General features: G+C 49.2%; 1 protein-coding gene across 3 annotated transcripts in view; it reads right to left on the minus strand.

The window, feature by feature from the left end:
• Positions 1-27,999, minus strand: part of elmo3 (engulfment and cell motility 3) — an 82,209-nt gene that overhangs the window by 26,809 nt on the left and 27,401 nt on the right. For all 3 annotated transcript variants that reach the window (XM_078401703.1, XM_078401704.1, XM_078401705.1), the window contains exons 3-13: positions 24,331-24,371; positions 20,986-21,058; positions 20,343-20,393; positions 12,872-13,041; positions 11,359-11,458; positions 8,690-8,841; positions 6,155-6,233; positions 5,712-5,762; positions 4,851-4,973; positions 3,835-3,966; positions 1,634-1,738 (exon numbers count right to left, since the gene is read on the minus strand). In XM_078401703.1, the coding sequence (XP_078257829.1) occupies positions 1,634-1,738; positions 3,835-3,966; positions 4,851-4,973; positions 5,712-5,762; positions 6,155-6,233; positions 8,690-8,841; positions 11,359-11,458; positions 12,872-13,041; positions 20,343-20,393; positions 20,986-21,058; positions 24,331-24,371 (1,077 nt within the window). The remainder of the gene's footprint in view (positions 1-1,633; positions 1,739-3,834; positions 3,967-4,850; positions 4,974-5,711; positions 5,763-6,154; positions 6,234-8,689; positions 8,842-11,358; positions 11,459-12,871; positions 13,042-20,342; positions 20,394-20,985; positions 21,059-24,330; positions 24,372-27,999) is intronic.

Below are 27,999 nucleotides of genomic sequence, written 5' to 3' on the forward strand. Positions count from 1 at the left end.
GAGAGGGGGGAGAGAGGGAGAGATTATTTACTGAGACTTGTTCCAATCCTGAATCCGAAAGGTGACGACTCCACGGTCTCCTTGAAATTCCTGAGCCAGGCTGTCATTCTGGACCATCGAGAGTGAGGTAGACCATTGAGAGAAAGGAGGGCCACCGAAAACATAGGGGGACCCAGCCGGGGGCCACTGAGAATTAAGGGGGGACCTGGCAGGGGGCCCGCCAAGAACAAAGGGGGGACCCAGCCCGTGGCCACCGGCGGCAGCAGCCCTGGTTTGCCGTCGAGCAGAAGATAAGTGTTAGCTGCGAGGAGGATGCTAGGAGGCTGCAGAGTGACTTGGATAGATTAGGCGAGTGGGCAAATGCATGGCAGATGCAATATAATGTGGATAAATGTGAGGTTATCCACTTTGGCGGCAAGAACAGGAAAGCAGAGTATTACCTGAATGGTGGCCAATTAGGAAAAGGGGAGATGCAACGTGACCTGGGTGTCATGGTGCACCAGTCATTGAAAGCAAGCGCGCAGGTGCAGCAGGCAGTGAAGAAAGCGAATGGTATGTTAGCATTCATAGCAAGAGGATTTGAGTATAGGAGCAGGGAGGTTCTGCTGCAGTTGTACAGGGCCTAGGTGAGACCGCACCTGGAGTATTGTGTACAGTTTTGGTCTCCTAATCTGAGGAAAGACATTCTAGCCTTAGAGGGAGTACAGAGAAGGTTCACCAGATTGATCCCTGGGATGGCAGGACTTTCATATGAAGAAAGACTGGATAGACTGGGCTTATACTCGCTGGAATTTAGAAGATTGAAGGGGGATTTTATTGAAACATATAAAATTCTTTAGGGGTTGGAGAGGCTAGATGCGGGAAGATTGTTCCCGATGTTTGGGAAGTCCAGAACCAGGGGTCACAGCTTAAGGATAAGGGGGAAGTCTTTTAGGACCGAGATGAGAAAACATTTCTTCACACAGAGAGTGGTGAGTCTGTGGAATTCTCTGTCGCAGAAGGTAGTTGAGGCCAGTTCATTGGCTATATTTAAGAGGGAGTTAGATGTGGCCCTTATGGCTAAAGAGATCAGGGGGTATGGAGAGAAGGCAGGTACAGGTTACTGAGCTGGATGATCAGCCATGATCATATTGAATGGCGGTGCAGGCTCGAAGGGCCGAATGGCCTACTCCTGCACCTATTTTCCATTTTCTATGTTTCTAAGTCTATTCAATGACCTTTATAAAACTTTGTCGGTGCCAGAAAGGTGGTGTTTCTTGTGTGCTGCCCAGGCGAGTGCTGCATTTGACTGTACCTAGGTACATGTGGCAATTGAGTATCACTGACACCCTGACATCCACACGCGTAGACACATGGACCTTCCACCGAGACTGGCCCGGTGTTCGTTTGCAGCAGGTCTCCTCCAATGGATCCAGTCAAAGAAGCTCCCAACCAGGCTACCCGAGATCAGCCATCTCCCTCCAACAACTAACCAGCTGGTTGGAAGAGTCAGGCTGCTCCCAGCTCGGAATGAGAGAGAGGGAAACCCGCTCCACAACAGAAGCGATTGTGATTCAGGTCAGTATTTCTGCAGACGTGAATCAAAGTCGTTGGGAAAGGGCGGAGAGAAAGAAGTTGGGTGTTGGCAGCTTACCCGATTGTAGGCGTCAGGGTGGCGAGAAGCAAAGTAGATCATGTTATCCAGAGGCAGTAGCCCAGGAGGGGTGCGACTGAAGTCCAGTGAGGGGTTGGCATTGTTCTACAGGGGGAGAGACAACACATTTACTGACAGACAGTGAATGGGAGCAAGGGGCTGCTGGGCCCGGGTTCTATCTCCTGTTCTTTTGCATCCGTCACGAGCAGCAGAGAGTAATGAGGAAGGTCACAGTTAATATACACACCACCTCCCTCACTGCCGATATACACACCACCTCCCTCACTGCCGATATACAGACCACGTCCCACACAGTAACACACCACCTCCCGCACTGTAACACACCACCTCCCGCACTGTAACACACCACCTCCCGCACTGTAACACACCACCTCCCGCACTGCCGATATACACACCACCTCCCGCACTGTAACACACCACCTCCCGCACTGCCGATATACACACCACCTCCCACACAGTAACACACCACCTCCCGCACTGTAACACACCACCTCCCGCACTGTAACACACCACCTCCCGCACTGTAACACACCACCTCCCGCACTGTAACACACCACCTCCCGCACTGCCGATATACACACCACCTCCCTCACTGCCGATATACACACCACCTCCCTCACTGCCGATATACACACCACCTCCCACACAGTAACACACCACCTCCCGCACTGTAACACACCACCTCCCGCACTGTAACACACCACCTCCCGCACTGTAACACACCACCTCCCTCACTGCCGATATACACACCACCTCCCTCACTGCCGATATACACACCACCTCCCGCACTGTAACACACCACCTCCCGCACTGTAACACACCACCTCCCGCACTGTAACACACCACCTCCCGCACTGTAACACACCACCTCCCGCACTGTAACACACCACCTCCCGCACTGCCGATATACACACCACCTCCCGCACTGCCGATATACACACCACCTCCCGCACAGTAACACACCACCTCCCACAGTAACACACCACCTCCCGCACTGTAACACACCACCTCCCACACTGTAACACACCACCTCCCACACTGTAACACACCACCTCCCACACTGTAACACACCACCTCCCACACTGTAACACACCATCTCCCACACAGTAACACACCACCTCCCACAGTAACACACCACCTCCCACAGTAACACACCACGTCCCACACAGTAACACACCACCTCCCTCACTGTAACACACCACGTCCCACACAGTAACACACCCAGCAACAGTGGCAGCATTAATCTGATGTAGAAGCAAGGAAGGCAGATACTGGAATCTTGTGTGGAACATAAACTGCTGGAGTAATTCAGCGTTTTGGGTTGGGACAGTTATTCAGATTAATGAACCCTTCCTTCAAATTAATCTATGGCTAATTTAGGAGTTTTAGACGTTGGTACAAAGGATAGAGGGGAGGTGATGAGATGAGGGAGAGGCTGGGGGGGGGGCGGGAGAACAAGGGGGGCGAGGGGTCGAGGAGCGAGGGGAGGGGGAGGAGAGCACGCATTATTTGGGGACAGGATGGGGAGAGTGGCGGGAAAGAGAAAGTGGGGGCAAATGCTAACGTGGATGGCGTTTGCTCGCTTTGAATTAGATGTAGGCCAAGGGAAAAGCACTAAGGCACTTAAAACCCAGGCTCAAGCTATGGAGAAGACCAGAACAGACGAGGTTTGGAGACAAGGGTGGCACAGTGGTGCAGCGATAGATTTGATGCCTTACAGAGTGTGGATGGTTGGCATGGTTGGGGTGGAACTGCTTCTATACTCTATGACTATAGGTGTGGGTCAAAGGAAAGTCACAGTAATGCAAATGAATGACACTACACTTAATATAATTTGAAATGCCCACACCGATGAGGAAAGTAATGATACCAATTTAGTGTCCAAGCATCTCTTTCAATGTATAACATGGAAATAGATTTTTGAGGAAAACAATCAAGTATTTCGGACTGGCCGTAGGGAAGATGGACTTGGGGATTGTCGGTGAGTGAGTGAGCACCACTGTATCTCTGCATGTCCTGGGAGGATGTATCTGGGAACCACTGCTGAACACGTAGATGAGGAAATGAACGGAGGATTTATCTGTACCAGAAAACTGGGCCCAGAAGTGAATGCTTGGACAATACAGGATCTGGGGCGACACACATTCTGCCAAAAGGTGCGAGAGGCTGTATGAACTCACCGGAAAGCCCAGCCTCCTGAACTCTCTGGCGTACAAAGACTTTCGCCGGTCCGTGTTGAAGTTCCCAGAGGAGGTGTCGGCGTCGGACTCGAAGGCTGCCTGCCGCAGGCTCTGTATCATCTCCCTCTGATCCTGCCAGGAAAATATACGAGACATATCATGACGGGGCCGTAGCAAAGGATGGACCTCCACAAATTTCATTTCATTCCTGAGGAGACCCATTATGGGTGAGGCGTCAGAGAGAGAATGTTGGTCATCTTGTACTTTGAGCCACCTGACCGGTAAAGATGTGTAAACTTGAACAGGAATGCGAATTGCTCAAGGAATGCACTCCATCTCTCCCCCTTCTCTCCAACTTTAGTTTAATTTGGTTCCATTTTTATTTAGGTGCAATGCGGAACCAGGCCCTTCGGCCCACTGTGTCCACGCCAATCAGCTGTCACCCCTTACACTAGTTCTATACCACACACTAGGGACAATTCACAGAGGCCAATTAACCTACAAACCTGCGTATCTTTGGAATGTGGGAGGAAACCAGAGCACCCGGAGAAATCCCACCCGATCACAGGGAGAACGTACAAGCTCCATACAAACAATGCCCTTTGTCAGGGTCAAGCCTGGGTCTCTAGCACTGTAAGGCAGCAACTCTACCACTGCGTCACTGTGCCACCCTAAAACATGTTTGATTCCTAACTTTTCTAATAAAAACATTTTGAACCTGAAATTTCAGCACAGATGCTACCTAACTTAAAAAGTGCTTCCAGCATTTTTGTATTTTTATTGCAGAGTTACAGCATCTGCAGTTTTGTTTGCACTAATGTCTGCAGCTTCTTTGCCCCTTTAGCAGAAAATCAGTTGTGAAGGACAGTGATACGGCATCTGTGGCTGGCATAAATCTGTTGGGCCGAGTGGCCTGTGTCCTTACATTAACTACCAACTTTGCCCCCTGCAGGCATTCACACCATGCTAAAGAAGTCGTCACCGAGCTCCCTATTCCAGGGGAGGTTGCAACTTACCTGGTTGTAGGGGTCCATTGGAATCCTCATCCTGGGCTCCAGGAGGTTGAGGGAAACGGACTGCAGAACGTACAAGTAATGGGCCATCTCGTCTCTCATGGTGGAGGAACTCAGGATAATGTTCTGTCACAAAACACAGCCAATCCCTCCTTCAATAAAGCTGGTTTAGTTTAGTTTAGTTTAGATTATCAAAACCCCACAAATCAGGGAAGTGGCATGGCATGGCGCTGTTTGCCATTCGTTAAAGGAGCAGTCATAACTCTCCAATAATAATGGAAACTCATCAAGCTTCCAGAGGACAGTAGGCGGGATACTACTAAAATCCATTAACCCTCAGACTAAACTATCAGATTAACAATTCATCTCTGCTCAATGTCCATGTTATATTCCCAATAGTATGTCCAATAGTAAGCTCTCTGAAGGACCTGTCCAATCCCCACCTTGCTCTCTGAAGGACCTGTCCAATCCCCACCTTACTCTCTGAAGGACCTGTCCAATCCCCACCTTCCTCTCTGAAGGACCTGTCCAATCCCCACCTTCCTCTCTGAAGGACCTGTCCAACCCCCACATTTTTCTCTGAAGGACCTGTCCAATCCCCACCTTCCTCTCTGAAGGACCTGGTCAATCCCCACCTTCCTCTCTGAAGGACCTGTCCAATCCCCACCTTCCTCTCTGAAGGACCAGTCCAACCTCCACATTTCTCTCTGAAGGACCTGTCCAATTCCCACCTTCCCTCCAAAAGATCTGCCCAATCCCCACCTTCCATCCAAAGAGTCTGACCAATCCCCACCTCCCTCCAGAAGGCTTGTCAAATCCCCAATGAGTGGCCTGCCCAGGTTTTCGTCAATGTAAGTGTCTTACCTTGAAGACATATTGCCTCAGGTTTCTTTTAATGAGAAACTCCATTGTTTCCTGACAGAAATAAAAAAATATATATTCACCATGTCCAATGAAAATATGTGGGATAAATTACTTGTTCATGTTTAAAGAATTAAAATATCCATGGATCGAGGATAATGGATAAGTCGCAAATGAATGTTAATAACTGTGGTGACTCCACGTCCATGTTTTTCTTTGCCCCTCAAAGTTTTTCACTGTATCTCGGTACACGTGACAACACTAAATAAATATCAATACTATAAACATCTGTCACCTTGAGGAACACTCTAGGTGTCACAGTTGTGGAGTGACAGTGCTCACAGTGTTATTGACTGTACAGAGCTTGACCATGTCATGTTATAGCTTCTGTCATGGAGCGCACAAGGGTTAGTTAGCGCTACTTCAGTACGAGATTGAAACGGTACCTTCCTCTCATCGTCGTTGGAGCTGAGTAGCAGGGCTATGATCAGCGCCATTGCTTTCGTCTGGATCATCTGGTTTGTCCTGTGATGGAAGAGAGGAGACAGGGCTCAACCAACGAGCAGAGATTACCGGAGGGCAGAGGTCGCCACCAGAGGGCAGAGTTCGCCGCCAGAGGGCAGTGGTTGCCGCCAGAGGGCAGAGGTCGCCACCAGAGGGCAGAGGTCGCCACCAGAGGGCAGAGGTCACCAATAGAGAGCAGGGATCACCATCAATAAGTGGAGATGTGAGAGCAGTGCTCAATAAGCAGATACCCAACGTCATGCAGCCAGTGAACCTCGGCTATTGCAAGCAGGGTGAAGATGTCTAGATTCAGGAGAGCAGGAGGTTTGAAGGGGATCTGACAGTTAAATGCTTCATGTATGTGGCATCAGCTGGCATCTGGAATGAGCTACCAAACGAGGTGGTGGAGGCAAGAACAGCAACAGCATATCAGAGGCATCTGGATAGGTTCGTAAATGAGCAGGGTGTGGAAGGAAATGGAATTATATCAAGCAAATGGGATTAGTATAGATGGGCATGATGGTCGGCAGAGACGCAGTGGGCCGAAGGGCATGTTTCTATGCTGTAGACCTCTATGACTCTAATGTGGATTGCATGGCCATCTATCATACTGGTGGAAACCAATGCCTTTCAGGAAAGGTTCAGCAGTGGAACAGGAGGGGGTATTGAGGTTAGGGTATGACTCAGAAGTGTAGACTTTGAACAGACCTGTTGGGGCAAGTGGCTTGTCTCCGTTCCGAGCAAATAACACATGAGGAGTCAGAGCCTGAGATTCGGCCATTTCCTTCCCGATCCCCAATCTATAGGTGTCTCTACAGATCTCTGGGTTGATGGATTTAATCTGCTTCTTGGAATCAGGGGCCTTGCTAGAAGGGCGTCCCAGAATTCCAGGACTGGCCTTTGCCTTGGATTTCATTCCTGCTTCCTGAGAGAGAGTGTGTGTAAGACGTTGGTGAGTCCACATTTAGAATATTGCATTCAGTTTGGTCACCGTGTTATCGGACAGATGTTGCCAATGCAGGGAAGGTTTATGAGAATGTTGTGTGGATTTGAGGGCCTGAGCTAGAGGGAGAGGTTGAACAGGCTAGGTTCTATTCCTTGGAACCGCAGGAGGATGAGGGGTGATCTAATAGAGGTGTATTAGATCATGAGAGGAATAGATACTAGAATAGGGGAATCAAAAATCAAGTTTAAGGTGAGGGGTAAAGAGTTAATGAGTTAATGAGAACCTGAGGGCCAACTTTTGGTTTTACAGAGGATGGTAGGTATATGAAACGAGATGCCAGAGGAGATAGTAGAGACAGGTACTATAACAATATTTAAAAATCATTTGGCTAGGTCTATGGATAGGAAAGGTTTAGGGGGACATGGGCCAAACGCAGGCAGGTCAGGCGAGCGTAGTTGGGACATCTTGGTCGGTGTGGACAAGTTGGGCTGATGGACCTGTTTCTATGCTGTATGACTCTAACTCTATCCCATCCAAATCTCCCAGCTCAAAATAATTCTGGGTGGAAAATGAGCAGAGTGGGTCTCAGATCAGTTTAGTTTAATTTAGTTTAGAGTGCAGAAACAGGCCCTTTGGTCCACTGAATCTGTGCCGACCAGCGATCCCCACACCCTAACACTATCCTACACACACGTGGGACAATTTTACCAAGCCAATTAGCCTACAAACCCGTACGTCTTTGAGACCGGTGCACCCAGAGAAAATCCATACAGAACGTACAAATTCCATAAAGACAGCACCCGTAGTCAGAATGGAACCCGAGTCTCTGGTGCTATACGGCAGCAATTCCACCACTAGGCAGCCTTTCTGCGTAACTGCTGCATAGGTAAGGATGGGGAAAGGGTGAGGGAAGGATACTTTGTGATGGTGAGCAGTGTATCCAAACAGAATCGGGCACAGCACTGTTTACAGAAGAGAACATGTGCAAATACAATAAGAAACAGCATGTGGTGCCACCTAACTGTACGAGAGGAGAGGAAGGAGTCCTCCATGTTACAGAGGGCAGGGGCTGACCTTCACACTCACAACCATCACAGGGTGCCATTGGACTGTGGTGTGGGCCTGGTCCCATGCCACATTAAGGCCAAGAGTGCTTTGGAAGATGGTGCAAGACTGGTGGCCATCAACAGACCTTGGTTTGAATTATCTCCAGAGTGTTGCTTCTGGAAGCAACCAGTGAACAAACACACATCCTTTGCCCTTATTTCTATGCCTAGAAGGCAACATTTTGTGCTCCTCTGCCCCTTCCCAAAATCTGGGTAGCCATCAACAAAACCTTTCCCCAGACCACAGCCATTGCTACCGGCCCCTACTGCGGCCAACAGCTGGAAAGCCCCCACCCATAGCTGTCCTTGTCATTGCCCGGAAGCTGGAACTTGTGCCTGAATGTGTTATCTTGTGTTTGTGGAAGTGGTGCAGGGTTCCCGCGGGCAATGGGGAGGGAGCGCTGGTTTGAGTGGCTGCCACTTACACTTGGAGGTGAGAGATGAGCCTGTCCAGGGGCACCTCGTTCTTCACCAGCTGAAACAGGTAGCTGCTGCTGAGCACCATACTCTCCAGGATGGCCAGAGATAACTGCTGGATCGACGCGTCCATGGCCGACTTGTTCACAAAGCCTGCAATCTACACATGGACACGGGTCAGAGCCTAGAGTAAAAGGTTACAGTGCCAAAGCGCAGCGCACGCTACCCTTTTACTCTTTTTTGCTTCGGCTCACTGTACTCCTAGCCAAACATCTGATGATCAGGAGAGTGACCCCAACTCTGACCCCCGCCCCTCCAGTGTCACCCCACCGTCTCCATTTGATGAGGGATGACGTTTGATTTTGATGCCCCCCTGATTCATTAAACTTATTCTCAATTTGCCCATCGGGAATAATGTCCACCCCAGATCTCCCAAGTTTCCACACTATGTGTATGATAATCCATCCAGTGGCAGGAAGTCCATGGGTCAGACCAAGGACTTCCAACGCAGAACCAACTAGCTACACAACGCCTTATCCAGAGCCACAGGTGGTGCAGTGGCTGGAGAGCTATCAGCTAGTGAAATGGATCTCCATATGTACACCGGACAATCCTATTTGTTACTATCCAAATGCTTCGCAATTTCGTCTTTTATAATTGACTCCAGCATCTTCCCCACCACTGATGTCAGACTAACTGGTCTATAATTTCCCATTTTCTCTCTCCCTCCTTTCTTAAAAAGTGGGACAACATTAGCTACCCTCCAATCCACAGAAACTCATCCTGAATCTATAGAACAGAGGAAAATGATCACCAATGCGTCCACAATTTCTAGCGCCACAAGTACCCTGGGATGAAGACCATCAGGCCCTGGGGATTTATCAGCCTTCAGTCCCATCAGTCTACCCAACACCATTTCCTGCCTAATGTGGATTTCCTTCAGTTCCTCCATCACCCTAGGATCTCTTGCCACTAGAACATCTGGGAGATTGCTTGTATCTTCCTTATCTTCCTTTCAACTCCCCTTCCCTCTCCCATACCGCCGTTTCTGTCCTAGGCCTCATCTACTGCTAGAGTGAGACCTCATGCAAACTGGAGGAGCAGCATCTCATATATCCGGATTGGTAGCTTACAACCCAGTTGTATGAACTTTGAATGGAAACAAGGGACCACAGATGCTGGTGCACAATAACATACACAAAGTGCTGGAGTAACTCAGCGAGTCAAGCAGCATCTCTGGAGAACATGGATTGGTGATGGTAACCCACCGATTACTTGCCAGGATTGGTCCTGCCCCTCCTCGCATCCGGCTTTCTTTTCCCTTCCACTCCCCCCACAATCAGTGTGAAAAAGGGTCCCTACCCAAAACATCACCTATCTATGTTCTCCAGAGATCTTGCCTGATCCACAGTTCTTCCAGCACTGTTTCTTTTTTGACCTTTGAATTTTCCAATTTCAAATAAAACCCCCTGACCCCTCCTTCTCACCTCTACCCCCTCCTTCTCACCTCCCCCACCCCCTGACCCCTCCTTCTCACCTCCCCCACCCCCTGACCCCTCCGTCTCACCTCCCCCACCCGGGGTGCCTCCTTCTCATCTCCCCCACCCCCTGACCCTTCCTTCTCACCTCCCCCATCCCCCGACCCCTCCTTCTCACCTCCCCCACCTCCTGACCCCTCCGTCTCACCTCCCCCACCGGGGGTGCCTCCTTCTCATCTCCCCCACCCCCTGACCCTTCTTTCTCACCTCCCCCACCCCCTGACCCCTCCTTCTCACCTCCCCCACCCCCTGACCCCTCCTTCTCACCTCCCCCACCCCCTGACCCCTCCTTCTCACCTCCCCCACCCCCTGACCCCTCCTCACCTCCCCCACCCCCCCGACCCCTCCTTCTCACCTCCCCCACCCCCTGACCCCTCCTCACCTCCCCCACCCCCACGACCCCTCCTTCTCACCTCCCCCACCCCCTGACCCCTCCTTCTCACCTCTCCCACCCGGGGTGCCTCCTTCTCACCTCTCCCACACAGTGCGCACACCTTTCTTCCGCTGGCCCCATCACCTTGTTCCTTTCCTCTCTTCCTCTGCTCATCGCCCACCCCTCCCAATTCCGAGTGGCCAATTTATCTTTTGTCCCCCCCTCTTTCCCCTCCAACCTATATCCCTCCCTCCAGCTTTACATTTCAGTCCTCCTCTTCGTTCTCTACCTGGCAGCTTTTAATCTCCATTTCACCTCTGGCCTTTGTTATTATCTCACCCACCTGCTACTCATCCCTCGTCACCAGTATCCACCCATCACTTGCCAGTTTTTGTCAGTCTCTACCTCTCTTTACCAGTTATCTCCCCTCTACTCCATCAGACTGAAGAAGCCTGAACCAAAACGTTGCCTGTCCGTTTCCCTCAACAAATACTGCCTGACCGTCTGAGTTCCTCCAGAACTTTGCTGTTTGCCCAGTGAAACCAATGTGGTTTCAGAGGTCCAGGTGTCCAGACTTGATAGCAGCCAATGATATCCCCATGTCACAGCAAGCTGGCGACTGATGAAAGATCTTTGACTTGAAAGGTTAACTCTGCTTCTGTCACCACACACGCTGCCAGGCTTGCTGAGTATTTCCAACATCGTTCGGTTTTTATCTCAGAATTTCAGCATCTGCGGTTCATTGAATTTCAAGCTGTGGACTCACCTTCTTAATGAAGACGGGAGTGAGGGTTTCCCAGGAGACGACACCGTGTTCCATGAGCTCTATGAATGCATTCAGAGTGTGCACCAAACTCTCACCCGTGCTGGAAGACACAGAAAGTAGTCAGGAAACCTCTCCCACAGTTACTGTGTGCTACAGAGCAAAACAAAATGGCCGAGGTAGAGGAGCTGGCAGCCCCTGAGAGAGTGGAATGTGCCATAGAGTCATACAGCACAGAAACAGGCCATTCGGCCCACTGAGTCTACGCCGACCATTCACCACCCATTGACATTCATCTGTTTACATCCTACATTGTCTCTATGTCTGATTTACATCCTATATTAATCCCATATTTTCAACCACTCCTCCTAGATTCCACCACTGACTTACACATGAGAGGCAGTTTACATTGGCTCAATTCACTTAGCAACCTGCACATCTTTATGTGTGTGGGAGGAAACCGGATATGCACGTGATCACAGAGAACGTGCTAACTCCACACAGACAACGCCCGGGCCATTGGAGCTGTAAGACAGTGACTCTACCAGCGGCACCACTCAGCAAGTTTTGCTGTGAAGAAACACCAAACATGTATTTCCATTAAGATCATACATGACCCAACCTGTGTGTACATTAGAAGTGTGGTCAGTACTGACAGAGCCCCCCCTAATCCTCCTTTCTAGCTCCCCCCCCCCCATCCCCCACCACAATCAGTCTGAAGAACCAGCCCGACCCAAAACATCACCTATCCATGTTCTCCAAAGATGCTGCCTGACCCGATTAGTTACTCCAGCACGTTGTCTTTTTTTTTCTTGTAAACCAGCATCTGCAGTCCCTTGTTTCTCCATTCTTCTTACCCCTAGTGAGCCAACCCCAGCACCTAAAACTGGCCTTAAACATAAGAGCAAGGGTAGGCCACTCAGCCCTCATGCCTGCCCTGTCATTCAATATGGTCCTGGCTGATCTGTGCCAGTTCTCCAGTAAGAACATAAGCAAATAGGCTACTGGCTGTCTGTGTACCCTGCCTTGGAAAGCAAGCTCAGCATTGAAGTCCAGAGTTCTGGTGGCCACACTTTTCATGAACTACTTTGGTCCGGAAGCAGGGTGCTGACGTGAAACGTCGACCATTTCACTGCCTCCACGGATGCTGCTTGATCTGCTGGGTTCCTTCAGATTTGTAATTTCTCCCCCCCATATTCCACTATCTGCAGTCTTGTGTGCCTCCTGTTAAATGGAACGGACTACAGTTGCCACGGGAGGGTAGATAGTTGCACCTGAGGGTAGGTGGTGTGCGAGTGATTTCAGGAGAGACTACAAGTGTCGGGAAGCTGTGGTTTCGAGGTTCAGCAAAGGCAGCCATTCGAGGGAACTCGGTTCACGACTACATCCTTTTAACTTCTTCATGAGGGCTTCGAAGGTAGTAGTGTGAACAGAACCAGGCCATTTAGCCCACTAACATTTAACCCACTAGCATTTGTGCTCCACCTCTTCAAGCCTTGCCCAGCCCTCTACTCACTCGTTGCCGTTCTCCACAATGCAGACCAGCGCAGCGATGCCGTCCTTGCTGATGAATTCTTGGGCGAAGGTGATGTCCTTGGAGAGGACTGCCAGCCCCTTCAGCGACTCAAAGCGCACGTCATAGTTGCCACTCTGCGTCCCCGTGTAGAGATTCTCTGCCTCTCGACTCTGGAACCGGGAAAGAGACAAGCCAGTGAATCTGCGGGATTCATGGGAATGTGGGAAATGAAATGGGAAAAGCATGGGATTAGTGCAAACAGTGGGCTGCAGGGATTGGTTCTGTGTTGCAGGACGATATTTGATTGCTGGAACGTAGTCCAACGTTGTGGCAGAGTCCCGACTGAGCAACAAGGGTACAGTGGGCAGGCACAGAACTTTCAATCAGAGTCGACATTTCTGAGGTTTCCATCTGTTTAACTGCCCTCCAGCCATCCATCAACCTTGTGCTTTCCCACCTGTATTGACTTTGAGTCTTGTGGTGCTTGAGTTGAAGGCACAGTGGCAAAGCTGGTGGATCCACTGTCTCACAGCTCCAGCGACCCTTGGTTTGATTCCGTCCTGGGGTGGTGTCTGTTCAGGGTTTTCCTTATTTTCCACTGTGACAACAGGGATTTATTCCCACAACCCAAAGTCAAGCAGTTTTGGAGGTTAATTAGCCAATATAAGTTGTTCATTTGGCTACGTGAAGCTGGGGGATTCAGGGGAATATGAGGAAATGATATGGGAATGGCATGGGATTAGTGTAAATAGTGGGCTGCAGGGATTGTTTCTGTGTTGGATTACGTTATTTAAACTGCTGGAACATAGTCCAACCTTGTCTTCAAAGCGCCCAGAGGCCTCATTCTGCCTTTGTCTGTAAACCTCTCCAGCACCTCAACCCTCTGAGATCTCTGCCCTTCTATAATCTCTGATCTCTAGCCCCACAACTTTGCTGAGAGTCCTTCCGTCAATCAAAGCCCATCTGCAGATCCCCACGCAAACATCTCCTTCCCCTTTGATGCTGCTTCAGGTCATCTGTTTCACTGTCCCCTGGGGCAGCTCATTGCCATGTTTGGTTATGCTATGAAACACCTTGTGAGGTGTCCCCACTGCGATGTCATCTAAATGCAAGTCGTCACTGGGCATTTATTTGCACCCACTTTTAGAGGCAAGATTAACATTCAAAATAGTACCAGGAGTAGGCCACTCGGCCCCTTGCACCTGCCCCACAATTTACCAAGAGCATGGCTGGTCTCAACTCTGCATTCCTGGATAGAGTGGATGTGGAGAGGATGTTTCCACTAGTGGGAGATGCTAGGACCAGGGGCCATAGCCTCAGAATAAAAGAACGTACCGGATGAGGAATTCCTTTAGTCAGAGGGTGGTGAATCTGCAGAATTCATTGTCACAGCTGGTTGTGGCGGCCAAGCCAATGGATATTTTTAAGGCGGAGATTGATTAGGTTCTTGATTAGTACGGGTGTCAGGTGTTATGGGGCAAAGGCAGGAGAATGGGGTTGAGATAGATAGATCAGTCATGATTGAATGGCAGAGTCGACTTGATGGGCTGAATGGCCTAATTCTGCTCCTATAACTTATGAACATTCCCACCCAATCTCGGTAACCGTTCTCCCCCTCCGCCTTCATAACATTCGAAAATGTTGCTTCCACAAGTCTCTGAGGAAGAAGGTTTCAAGGGCTCACTATCCCCAAGAGAAAATATTGCCTCATCGTTGCCTTAAATTTACTCCTTATTTTTAAAGCCGTCACCCCTAGTTCTCTCCCACACGAGGCAAGGTCCTCTCTGGTCAAAATCCTCTCAGGAGCTCATATATTTCAATCAATCCCCTCTCACTCTTCTGAGTCCAGTGGATACAAGCCACACCTGCCCTACCTTTCCTCATGAGACAACCTGCCCTCTGCATGTACCAGTGTGGTAAGTCTGCTCTGAATAATGCATTAACGTGCTTCCTTAAGGAAGAGGCCACCAATACTGAAGGCATTTCAGACATCGCCTCACCAACGCCAGATACAACTGATGTAAAATCTCGCTAATTTTGTTTTCAATTTGCCTGGCAATAAACCACATTAGAATTTCCAAGTACATATTGCATCTGCCAGTCGTTCACCAGGATCCCTTGGCACCCGACAGCTCTGTAACCTCCCACCACACGTGCATCCATGCTCCCCGTTAGCCGGCCAATCTTCTGTCCACACCACTCTGTCTACTCCTGCACCATATGCTTTTATTTTCCCCAATAACTTTTGACGTGGCACTTTCTTCTCACGGTGATTTGCATTGCGTCTTGTTTTTTATTTTGCAGTCTTCTTCTTTATGCTGCCTGTAATTTAGGTATAATTTATGTTTTGTATGTTGTCTGACTCTGTGTGCCTGTGATGCTGCCTCATGCAAGACTTTCATGTTACTTGCAGCTAACCGTACTTGTTCAAATGATAACAACTTCTCAATGACTTGACTTATCAAATCGAAGGTATTTATTCACAAAATGCTGGAGTAACTCAGCAGGTCAGGCAGCATCTCAGGAGAGAAGGAATGGGTGACGTCAAATGATCTCTGGAAATCTTAGTGCCTTCACAGGCTCCACTTTATCCACAGCTTTTTAATGGACATCACTTTTTTAAAGTAATCTAATGTAAATAAATTTATCAAATATGATATACCCTCAACAAAACCATTTTGAGTTTGACTTTGAATGTTTCCAAGTATACTGCCACAACATCTTCAATGATAAAAGTAAACTCTTTCTCACTGGCAAACAGTGAGCCAACTGGGCTGTGCATTCCTGCTTACTGCCTCTCCCTCTCTCTTGAGTTAAGTAGTTCCATTTGCTGTTTTCCAATTGCATGGCACTTTTCCCAAAATCTGGGGGTGCTTGGAAAATTAAAACCAACTCACCAACTATCTCACTGGCCATTTCTTTAGTTTGGTTTAGGTTAGAGATAAAGCGTGGAAACAGGCCCTTCAGCCCATCGAGTTAACGATGATCAATGATCACCCGTGTACCAGTTCTATCCAACGCACTAGGAACAGTTTACAGACGCCAATTAACCTTCACGTCTTTTGAACGTGGGAGGAAACCGGAGCACCGGACTCACTTTACATAGGATTAACACTCACTTTATTAACTCAATTCCTTAAAAAAAAAATCCCCGGTGTGGGACGAATAAAATATATTATTATAATAGAAACATTTACGATATATTTTTTATTTCTGGCACGTTTATCACGTCCTTTAATTTTTCCTTCCCTCGATCTTTTACTTTTTCATCGCCATCTTTTAGGGATTGGCAAGAAATGCTGCCATTTCCACGATAGAACGTTGAACAGTATAGCACAGGAACAGGCCCTTCAGCCCACAGAGATTTGCGCCAAATCTCTCACTCTTCTAATTTCTGGAAAAGATGAGCTTAATCTGCATAAGGGCAAGCTCGTGACATGCATTCCCTCTGAATGAATCAGTGAAACATTTGAAGCTATTGCCACTCTAAAACGAACAAGCAAACCTTCTTTGAAAGGGTCTTGGAAGCAAGTGCACAAACTTAGTCCTCCCTTTGTCTAGGACATGAACATGCTTCTACCACTGCTATGGTCAAAGAAGAAGAAATATTTATCGAATTTGATTTTTAAAATGGCTTAATGTCCCTGCCCTGACAGCTTGGCTGAGCTGCCGTCTGGCCTGACACTATCTCCCTGTCACATTTGATGCAATGTGCCACAGTGGAAGCATGCTCAGTGTAGAGGTAGTGGGTCCAGTGACAGGAACACATTATATGGTATTGTACACAGGCCTAGTCTCCCCCTCAAGGAGGGCTACACTTGTCAAACAGACTGTGCGCACTCACCAAGTGATTCTTGGATGGCGAGCTTGTCCATAAACAAATTAAGCCCATTTTCTCCAGAAGATTGAAGAGCGAGAGGTTCAGCACAAACACAGTGGGCCGAAAGGCCTGTTCCTTGCTGTACTGTTACAGGTTTGACAGGGACAATGCTTTGGTGGCGAGAGTGTGTAGAATTTAGTTCACCCCTTGAAAATAGGGAGTCAACCATTTAGGACAGAGATGATTTTCACCCAATGTGTGGTGAAGTTTTGGAATTCTCCACCCAAGAGAGATGTGGGCCCTGAGTCACTGAGTACATACAAGATGGAGATCAATAGGTTTTGGGATTTTGAGGGTTGTGGGGCACGTGCAGTTAAGAGGCCCTGGGGTAACAGAGCAGCCATCATCTTACTGCACGGTGCAAGAGACACAAAGTGCTCAGTGACCAAGTCTGCACATGCCTGCTGCCTGAGACACACACGGAGAAAAGCTCTGATGTACCACACACAGAAACATGCATCTGCAAGCCATTTCCCTGGACTGACTCATAGAAACATAGAAACATAGAAAATAGGTGCAGGAGTAGGCCATTCGGCCCTTCAAGCCTGCACCGCCATTCAATATGATCATGGCTGATCATCCAGCTCAGTAACCTGTACCTGCCTTCTCTCCATACCCCCTGATCCCTTTAGCCACAAGGGCCACATCTAACTCCCTCTTAAATATAGCCAATGAACCGGCCTCAACTACCTTCTGTGGCAGAGAATTCCACAGACTCACCACTCTCTGTGTGAAGAAATGTTTTCTCATCTCGGTCCTAAAAGACTTCCCCCTTATCCTTAAGCTGTGACCCCTGGTTCTGGACTCCCCCAACATCGGGAACATTCTTCCCGCATCTAGCCTCTTCAACCCCTTAAGAATTTTATATGTTTCTATAAGATCCCCCCTCAGTCTTCTAAATTCCAGCGAGTACAAGCCTAGTCTATCCAGTCTTTCTTCATATGAAAGTCCCGCTATCCCAGGGATCAATCTGGTGAACCTTCTCTGTACTCCCTCTAAGGCAAGAACGTCTTTCCTCAGATTAGGAGACCAAAACTGCACACAATACTCCAGGTGCGGTCTCACCAATGCCCTGTACAACTGCAGTAGAACCTCCCTGCTCCTAAACTCAAATCCTCTTGCTATGAATGCCAACATACCATTCGCCTTCTTCACTGCCTGCTGCACCTGCACGCTTGCCTTCAATGACTGGTGCACCATGACACCCAGGTCACGTTGCATCTCCCCCTCTCCTAATCGGTCACCATTCAGGTAATACTCTGCTTTCCTGTTTTTGCCGCCAAAGTGGATAACCTCACATTTAGCTTTCGGCCCATTCTTCTTGTAATTTACTGGCTTTCCTTTAAAAAGCTATCCAAGTTCACACACCAGAGTTGATGTATAATTCAGGGACAGTTTCTTCCCCGCTGTTATCAGGCAACTGAACCATCTGACCACAACTAGAGAGAAGTCCTGATCTACCATCTACCTGTGTAGGAAAAAAAACTGCAGACGCTGGTTAAAATCGAAGGTAGACACAAAATGCTGGAGTAACTCAGCAGGTCAGGCAGCATCTCGGGAGAGAAGGAATGGGTGACGTTTCGGGTCCCGAAACGTCACCCATTCCTTCTCTCCTGCGATGCTGCCTGACGCGCTGAGTTACTCCAGCATTTTGTGTCTACCTACTGTCTACCTCATTGGAGACCCTCGGACTATCTTTGATCGGACTTTACTGGCTTTATCTTATACGAAACATTATTTGCTTTATTCCCTTCGTCGTGTATCCGTATATTGTGAGTGGCTCAATTGTAATCATGTATTGTCTTTCCTCTGACTGGTTAGCATGCAACAAAAGCTTTTCACTGTACCTTGGCACACGTGACAATAAACTAACCTCAAACGCAAACTCATTGGGTTACTCAATCTGCCAGCAACCCACTGTGCAGAAAGTAATCCCTTCCAATATTCTCCTCCTCCTGTGAAGATTCTACATTTCTGATGTGGAATGCATCAGAAAAATGCTACATTTGTAATGTTTTTGAATTTTTTATATTTTTCTATTGGACCACTGCATATCTATTTTCATGTTTCTGGTGAGTTTTAATATTTCCTTCTCTGGTAATCTCTCAGTCCCGTGTTGCTTTTTATTGTACTCCGCCCAATGCTCTGTCCTGCCATTTAGAGGATGTGCAATGCCTCTTAACGAAGATAAGTAAAAGCATTATTGTAGGGTTTTTTTTTCTGCTGACTGTGCAGTGGTGCAGTACCTGTGTTGTACACCAGGAGACACACTCGAGTCCAGCTCTTGCTGTGAGCCGGTGTTTGACGGATTCTGAGAACAGCATCTGTTTGTACAGATTCCCTCAGCCTGGTAAACAATCCCTGTGCACTACAGCACGACAATGGACACACCTCCAAACACGGGTTTGAAGATCAGCGGAGGAGAGGGGGGGATGAGGGTGAGCAGAGCTTAGGGTCCAGCCACTCAATGGCGTAAATCTTATTTGTGATGACAGAAGGCAGAGCAGATAGGGTAAACGTGTAGAGTCTTTTACCCAGAGTAGGGGAATAGAGAAGATTTAAAGGAAACCTGAGGGGTAACTGTTTTACACAAAGGTAGGGAAGTGTACGGTATGAGCTGCCGGAGGAGACAGTTGAGGCAGGTACTATCACAATGTTTAAGATACATTACGATAAGTACAGGGGTAGAATAGGTTTTGAGGGATATGGGTCAAACGCAGGCAGCTGGGCCTAGTGTCGCTGTGGCATGTTGGTCGGCATGGGTTAGTTGGGCCAATCAGCCTGTTTCCCCACTGTATGACTTTATGGCTCTATGAGGCCATTCTGCTCTTCAGTCAATGTCAACTCCCACAGGCCAACCTCATTAGTCCAATTCACTCCATTACTTCTCCGTGCTCCTGCAATTTATTCTCTCTCATATAACCAACAAATCTCTGGTCCTTTTGCCATTCATCCACAATGAGGTAGTTTACAGTGGTAAAATTAACCTACTACCTCGTACGTCTTTGGGATGTAGGTGGACACCAGAGCAGTTGAGGAAAACGCACAGGGTCACAGGGAGAGCAGCATGGGTACACACACACAAGCACACACAACACACGGGTGCATATACACGTGCCTGTGTGTAAACGGACAGACACACGGCAGCACATGTGCACATATACACGTGCCTGTGTGTACATGGACAGACACATGGCAGCACTTGTCTCATATACATGTGCCTGTGTGTACACGGACAGACGCAGACGCACAGACAGCACATATACACGTGCCTGTGTGTACATGGACAGACACATGGCAACACTTGTCTCATATACATGCGCCTGTGTGTACATGGACAGACACATGGCAGCACCTGTGCACATATACATGCGCCTGTGTGTACATGGACAGATGCACAGGAGCACAGTGGAAACGCTGGCATGCAGACCTATTCCCAATAAACCCATGGGATGGGCTTCGACCCAAAGCAACAGCTATGTGTCTAACGCAGTCTTCCTGCAGGAAGGGTTTGGCCAGCGGCACGACCATTGTCAGGGCCCCGTACTGAAGGGGACAAATCTACCCGTGCACTAACGGGGAGGAACTTACCGGGGCTGTGGCCAAACGCAGAATGCTTCCGTTCTTAATTTCATGCCGATTCTGTAACGAGTCAGGAAGAAAGTCGGTGAGCAACAGGAAAAACCCACACATTTCCCCATACCGTCCCGTCTCTTCTCCAGTACCCTTAGGATATCCACAGCTCCAGCTCCACAGTGGTTGGAAATGCCTTTGGATCTCAACCCATGGACTGGATAAGTGGTAGTCCAAGCAAGTGGTAGTCCAGGCATATTTCACATCTTCAACATTTCTTTACTATATAGGAAGTCATTCAGCCCATTCCCCTAATAATTTTTCCCATAACCCATCCCCCCCCCACATTCCCATCCACTCTCACCAGATTCTACGACTCACCTACAGAACAATCCTGTCATCTCCACACTCTGCACAGTTCCTTTGGCCGTGTGCTGAGAAAATGTGTCAATGGAGTGCATCGTCTCCACACTGATGCCCTCCCCTTCTTGAGCAGCAACACATTGGCCGTATGCTGTGGTTGCACCAGAGGACACCCTGAGATCAGCTCCTTGAGACCAAGACCACTCCGGGGCGAGGTCTCCCCAGCACATCAGCAAGGCCCAAACCCCCACAACCACCTCTCCCTGACATCTCCATGGACACATGCTCGGCCCCTCACCGTCTCTGTGATGTAGCTCTGTATCCCGTCCGTGTACTGAAGAGCGTACTGGTCCGGATTGTTCTTATTCCACCTTGATGTGAAGGAAAAGCCAACATTACCTTTGGACCTCAGACTTTAGAGACACAGTGCAGAAACAGGCCCTTTGGCCCACTGAATCCATGCCGACTAGCGATCACCTCGAACACGAGCAATATCCTCCACACTGCACAATGGAGACGGCATGGAGTTTGAGTGAAGTGCTTTGCACATTAGACCCAACTGCACAGCTTTAACCAATGATTGCCCTTCAGTTGGTAAAAGCCAAAGTGAAGGTCTGAAGAAGGTTCTCGACCCAAAACATCACCTATTTCTTTTCTCCAGAGAGGCTGTCTGACCTGCTGAGTTACTCCAGCTTTTTGCAAAGTGAAGGGCTAGCCTTTGACCTGCCAGGTGTTTTTGTAATTGGCTGTTTAAATCTCAAACACGTGACAACCATTTACCAATGGCAGAGGATAGCCAGCTGGTGGCTACAGTGAGAGAAAGGATTGGCCTTCACTTTGCCTCTCTTCAACTGGATGATAAGCGTCGGTTAAATCTGTGGGAATGGAGTGGGCCCAGATTGCTGGGAATGCACTCCAATTCCACGCGCCTTCTCCAGTGTGCAGTGGACTTCCACTGCCGACTTACGGTGAGATGCAAGTACAACGCTGACAGACAATCACTGCCCACAAGAACTAATCAGAAAGGCACTTCGGCAAGGCATAGGTGGAAACGAGCCCAATGCAGGCAAATGGAATTAGTGTCAATGGACAGAAGGTCAGCACGGTTGTGGTGGACGCGAGTGTGTACATGCGTGTGCACGCGTGTCTCCGTGTGTGCGTGCACATGTCTCTGTGTGTGGGCGCATCTCTGTGTATGGGGAGCAATGGGTGTTTGCACCCAGGGCTGGTGTCAGGGGCTTCTGTAGGAGGCTGGGACGGCAGTCCGAGCTGGCACAGAAGGCAATGCCTGGCAGTCTGGGCAGTGGGGGGGGGGGGGGGGGATGGGCTCAAGGTGCCAGGGGCAGGTACATGCAACAGGTACAGGAGACTTGGGTGGTTGTTGACACAGGCGGAAAGGAGTTTGGGGGTTTTGGAACAGGCACTGGGAGGCAGTGACAGAAGTGATTTGGGTTCAAAGTCAGGGTCGGGTACTGTTATCATTCAAAGCATGGCTGTGCCGTGCCCTGGTGCTCACTGTGTCTGCTACACAGGCAGCACAGTGGCGTGTTTGGGCGACACAGTGGCACAGCTGGTTGAGCTGCTGCCTCACACCGCCAGAGACCCGGGTTCGATCTTGACCTCGGGTGTCTGCGAGGAGTTTGCACGTTCTCCCTGTCACAGCACGAGTTTCCTCCAGGTTCTTCCCACATGTCAAAGGTGTGCGGGTTTGTCGGCTAGTTGGCCTCTGTACACACTGGCCCTAGTGTGCAGGGAGTGGAACTAGTGTGAATGGGTGGTTACTGGACTGCATGGACTCGGTGGACCAAAAGGCTTTTTTTCCCAATGCTGTTTCTCTAAAACTAAAAACTAGAACTAAAACTCAATCTCAGGCTCCAAGCCAAGATTCAAAACTGTGCCGACCTCTCATAAACAGGAAAGGAAAGATGTTGGTCAGCACGTGGGCAACGTTGTGGAACACTCCACATCTGCGGCTCTCGCAGTTAGTCAGCGTGACGCAGCTCAGAAACATCCACAGCCATCGTCACAGGAACAGTGACACGGGTGACATGGTTCACTGACCACAGCAGTGGTTGGGAAGGGAGGCAGCCCATTGGAAACCAGTGTCAGGCTCAGAGTACAGTTTACACATTAGTGTTGGTGACAGAGTACAGTCTGTCATCAGTGCTGTGGCATCATAGTGTTGTCTGCACTGGTGTGGGCAACAGGCCACAGTGGCGCAGCGGTAGAGTTGCTGCCTTACAGCGTCAGAGACCCGGGTTCGATCCCGACTATAGGTGCTGTCTGTATGGAGTTTGCACATTGCCCCAGTGACCGCGTGGATTTTCTCCGGGTGCTCTGGTTTACTCCCACACTCCAAAGACATAAAGGCTTGTAGGTTAATTGGCTTCAGTACAAAATTGTAAATTGCCCCTGGTGTGTAGGATAGTGCTAGTGTGCGGGGATCGCTGGTCGGCGCGGGGATCGCAGGTGTGCGGGGATCGCTGGTCGGCGCGGGGATCGCTGGTCGGCGCGGGGATCGCTGGTCGGCGCGGGGATCGCTGGTGTGCGGGGATCGCTGGTCGGCGCGGGGATCGCTGGTGTGCGGGGATCACTGGTGTGCGGGGATCGCTGGTGTGCGGGGATCGCTGGTCGGCGCGGACACGGTGAGCTGTCTCGCTGAATCTCTAAACTAAACAAAACTCAATCTTGGTGCTGGGACAGAGTACAGTCTCTATATTAGTGTTGGGATCACAATACCATTTATACACTGGTGGTTGTACAGTCTGCACACTTGTTTTGGGTCAGATTGCAGTCTACGGTGTTGTGGTTATAATACAGTCCGTCCACACATTGGTGATGGGGTCAGAGTGCAGTCTACACATTGGTGTTGGGACAGAGGAGAGTCATCACCCATTGCTGTGGACAGTGCCACTGCTGCCTCACTGCTCCAGTGGAGTTTGTACCTCCCTCCCTGCAACACTATGGGTTTGCATCAGATGCTCCACTTTCCTCCCACGTCCCCCGCAGCACTTGGTAGATTAGTTTGTTTCAGTTAGTTGTCTCCAATGTTCAGGTAGTTGACAGACTTTGGGGAAGACGGAGGGGGGGGGGGGGGGGGGGCAGGGTGGGTATGTGGTGTTACAGAGAAACGTGGAGGAATTGGGATTACAATGAAACTTATGAGAATGCTCGGACTAGACGGGTTGAATGGCTTATTTCTATGTTGTAGGAAAACAATGTTGCTGGGAACAAGGTGTTTAGGTGTTTCCCTGGAAGGTCTAAAGCAGGACAAATCCGATCCAGGCAGTTACCATTCTATCTCAGCGGGTCAGGCAGCATCTCTAGAGAGAAGGAATGGGTGACGGTTTTGGTCAAGACCCTTCTTCGGACTGAAGGTTGCACACTCCGGCTACTCCAACAGCCCTTTCCAAACCCCCAACCTCTATCACCTGAAGAGAAATGAGTTTGTCACAAGGCAGGTCACCATCAGTGGATCCCTTCCTTGTCCAACACTCGCGCTGATGTAGACATATGGCGCTCATCCTTCAACATGGCCGGTTCACTGTCTTTAACCTAAACCTTCCTGCTTTGGTATCCTGTGTCATGGGTTACGCATTCCCAGGACTAACGAGGAGACTATTCACACACAGCAGGTACTTACACGTCACAGACTTCCTTCAGGACAGTCGACAGAGGCTTTTTCTACGGGATCAAAAAGAAAAATAATCTTAAAGTACTGTGATGGGAAATGAAAGTCATCCAAAAAGCAGAGAGTCTGAGGCTTCTCAGTATTCGAGGCCTCTTCAATTTGCCTCAGTTTTATTTATTTTTGTATTTACTCACTCTCTTGCCCTCTCCCCTGACCTTTTCCACATCCTTCCCTTCCTCCCTACCACCACTCATGTTAACCATCTCACATCATGAAGGTACAAACCTGGGTCCAATACCCTGGGGTGTAAGCTGCTTCCAGGGTGTTCTCGAGGGCAAATTATTTGGGCAAGTTGAGATTGCAATTGGCTTTTCAATGCTCCTGGTTCTGCTGCGATGGTGAGCCATCACAGCTTAACCCAGCCCACACCCTGTCAAGCACGTCCAGATACAAGGCTCTTGGACTTGGACTGGTTCTCAGTGGGAGGTGGGGGTAGCTGAAAAAGGGGCATCATCTTCTCAGGCAGTTATCTCGCAAACATTTCGTTGTTTGGGGAAGGGTCAAGGTTCATGGTCCTGGATTCCTGTCTCCATAACTGTCTCCATAACTCAAATCTAATTAACATTACCACAGATGCAGCATCAAACAAGGGTAGAGGAGGGGGGGAACTCATAGAAACATATGGCGTTAAACAGCATTGCATCAGGCTCTTCGGCCCAACCTGTCCATGTCGACCAAGTTAGCTACCTGTGCTTGTCCCATCTACTTGCATTTGACTCATATCCTCTCAACCTTTCCTATGCATGTACATATCCTGCCTCTACCACTTCCTCTGAAAACTCATTCAACATACCCCGCACCCCCTGTGCGAAAAAGTAGCCCCGCAGGTTATTTTTTAATCTTTACCCTCTCATCTTAAACCTATGCCCATTAGTTTTATACTCTCCCAAGAGTGTGACTATTCACCTCCTGATTTTGCAAACCTCTATTATATCACCTCTCAGTCTCCTGCAGACTGTGAGAGCAGTCCCACCCGATCCAGTCTTGCCGTGGAACTCCGGCCTCCCTGGCTCTGGCCCTGCAGCATGCTGGGGAATCTTTCCTGCACCCTTTCTAGTTTAACAACATTGTCTCGATAGCCAGGCGAGCAGAGCCCCACACAATAGCCTGGTCTCATCAACATATTGAACAGCCGATCAACCCCTTTTTTCCCCCCAACACAATGTCAAATTTCCATTCAATCACAATAACCCAAACAGGGGGAAATAAAACTACTCTTGGCCAAAATCTGCTTTGCCACTTCTTTTGATATTGCTGAAAGCTGACGTGACAACTCCCAGAGCTACAACCCATGGCACCAGCAGTCCTGCAGGACTGGGTTACTATGGGTCATGCACAAGAGATATAAAGCACTTCAAACCTCACAACATTGGGCAACCTCGGGCTAACTTTAATTGGACTTGACTGGACTTTATCTTGCTCTAAACATTATTCCCTGTATCTGTACAGGGTGACTGTTTAGCATGCAACATAAAGCTTTTCACTGTACCTCGGTACACGTGACAAATAAACTAAACTAAACAGATAGGGATAAGGAAGGTCAAGCAACAAACCGACCAAAACTGTGCAGAACAAACCTAATGTCAACTCTGCCCATGCCCAACTCCCGATGCCAATCACAGCATCACAGGTGCGGAATTCCATCCCACATTTTCCCACTCTACGTTTGAAACAGCAGGAATGGGAATCCAGGTTCCTGCAGGAGGCTGGTGCTGAAGTAAAAGGTCATCTCTGAACCTATTGAAAGATGGAGCGGGCATGAGGGGCCGAATGGCCTGCTCCAGCTGCTATTTCTTATTTTGCTGCTCACCGCACCTGGTATATTTTGACCCAACCGTCTCCTTTCAATGCTGGGCCAGATTTAGTTTAGTTTAGTTATACAGTGTGGAATCAGGCCCTTCGGCCCACCAACCAGCGATCGCCCATACTCTCGTACTATCCTACACACTGGGGACAATTCACAGAAGCCAATTAACCTGCAAACCTGTACTTCTTTGGAATGTGGGAGGAAATTGGAGCACCTGGAGAAAACCCACGCGGTCACAGGGTAAATGTACAAACTCCACACAGACGGCTCCCTTGGTCAGGATCGAACCTCTACAGCGGTCAGGTAGCAAACTCTACTGCTGCGCACTGGGCCACCACAAGATCCTACATTGCTTCCTGTAGTACAAGTCTGAAGAAGGGTCTCGACCCGAAACGTCATCAGTCTGAAGAAGGGTCTCGACCCGAAACGTCACCCATTCCTTCTCTCCCGAGATGCTGCCTGACCTGCTGAGTTACTCCAGCATTTTGTGAATAAATCTACATTGCTTCGTGCCTGACTCCTCGGGAACTTCCAACCAGAGGCTGGAGCTTCCAACCTCTGGGCGGCACGGTGGCGCAGCGGTAGAGTTGCTGCCTTACAGCGAATGCAGCGCCGGAGATTCAGGTTCGATCCTGACTACGGGCGCCGTCTGTACGGAGTTTGTACGTTCTCCCCGTGACCTGCGTGGGTTTTCTCCGAGATCTTCGGTTTCCTCCCACACTCCAAAGACGTACCGGTATGTAGGTTAATTGGCTGTGCAAATGTAAAAATTGTCCCTAGTGTGTAGTGTTAATGTGCGGGGATCTCTGGGCGGCGTTGGTTGTGGCCTCAGTAATCGTCTTGTAAAGTTGCACTACGTTAAACAGATTGCTATTAAGGAATGCTATCGAACTCAAGACTGCTCGCGTGTCTGAGCTCGTTGTGTCTTTGGGGAAATACCAGAACCACAAGCACCTCAGCAAGAGAAGGAGTCTAATCACAACTACAATCCAAAGGAACACCCCTGGCTGCTCGGGCCATCAGGGATTTAGAAAACCCAAAAGGACACCCTGGGAAGAGTACCGAGACGATTTACGAGGATGTTGCCAGGTCTCGGGGGCCTGAGCTGCAGGGAGAGGTTGAGCAGGCTCAGACTCTATTCCTTGGAGCCCAGGAGGATGAGGGGTGATCTTATAGAAGTGTACAAAATCATGAGAGGAATAGATCGGGTTGACGCACAGAGTCCCTTGCCCAGAGTAAGAGAATCAACAACCAGAGGACATATGTTCAAGGTGAGGGGGGAAAGATTTAATGAAAACCTGAAGGGTAACCTTTTTACACATAGAGTGGTAGGTGTATGGAACGAGCTGCCAGAGGAAGCAGTTGAGGCAGGTACTATCGCAAAGTTTAAGAAACATTTAGACAGGTGCATGGATAGGACAGGTTTAGAGGGATATGGGCCTTAAGCAAGCAGGTGGGACTAGTGTAGATGGGACAAATTGGCCGGTGTGGGCAAGTTGGGCCGAAGGGCCTGTTTCCATGCTGTAAGACTCTATGACACAAAGTGCTGGATTAACTCAGCAGGTCAGGCAGCATCTCTGGAGAACATGGATAAGTGACATTTTGGGTAAGATCCCAGCCCGAAATGCCAACTATCCAAGTTCTCCAGAGATGCTGCCTGACCAGCTGAGTTACTCCAGCACTTTGTGCATCAACCAGCACCTGCAGTCCTTTGCTTATACATTTAGAGACCCCAATACTTTTGATCGGGAGTGAAATTTGTGCTTTGATAATTTGGAGGGCCTCAGAGTTTCCTGACTGAAGCAGGCTGAGAG

Source organism: Rhinoraja longicauda, chromosome 6 (genome assembly GCF_053455715.1).
Source record: "Rhinoraja longicauda isolate Sanriku21f chromosome 6, sRhiLon1.1, whole genome shotgun sequence".
Lineage (NCBI taxonomy): Eukaryota > Metazoa > Chordata > Chondrichthyes > Rajiformes > Arhynchobatidae > Rhinoraja > Rhinoraja longicauda.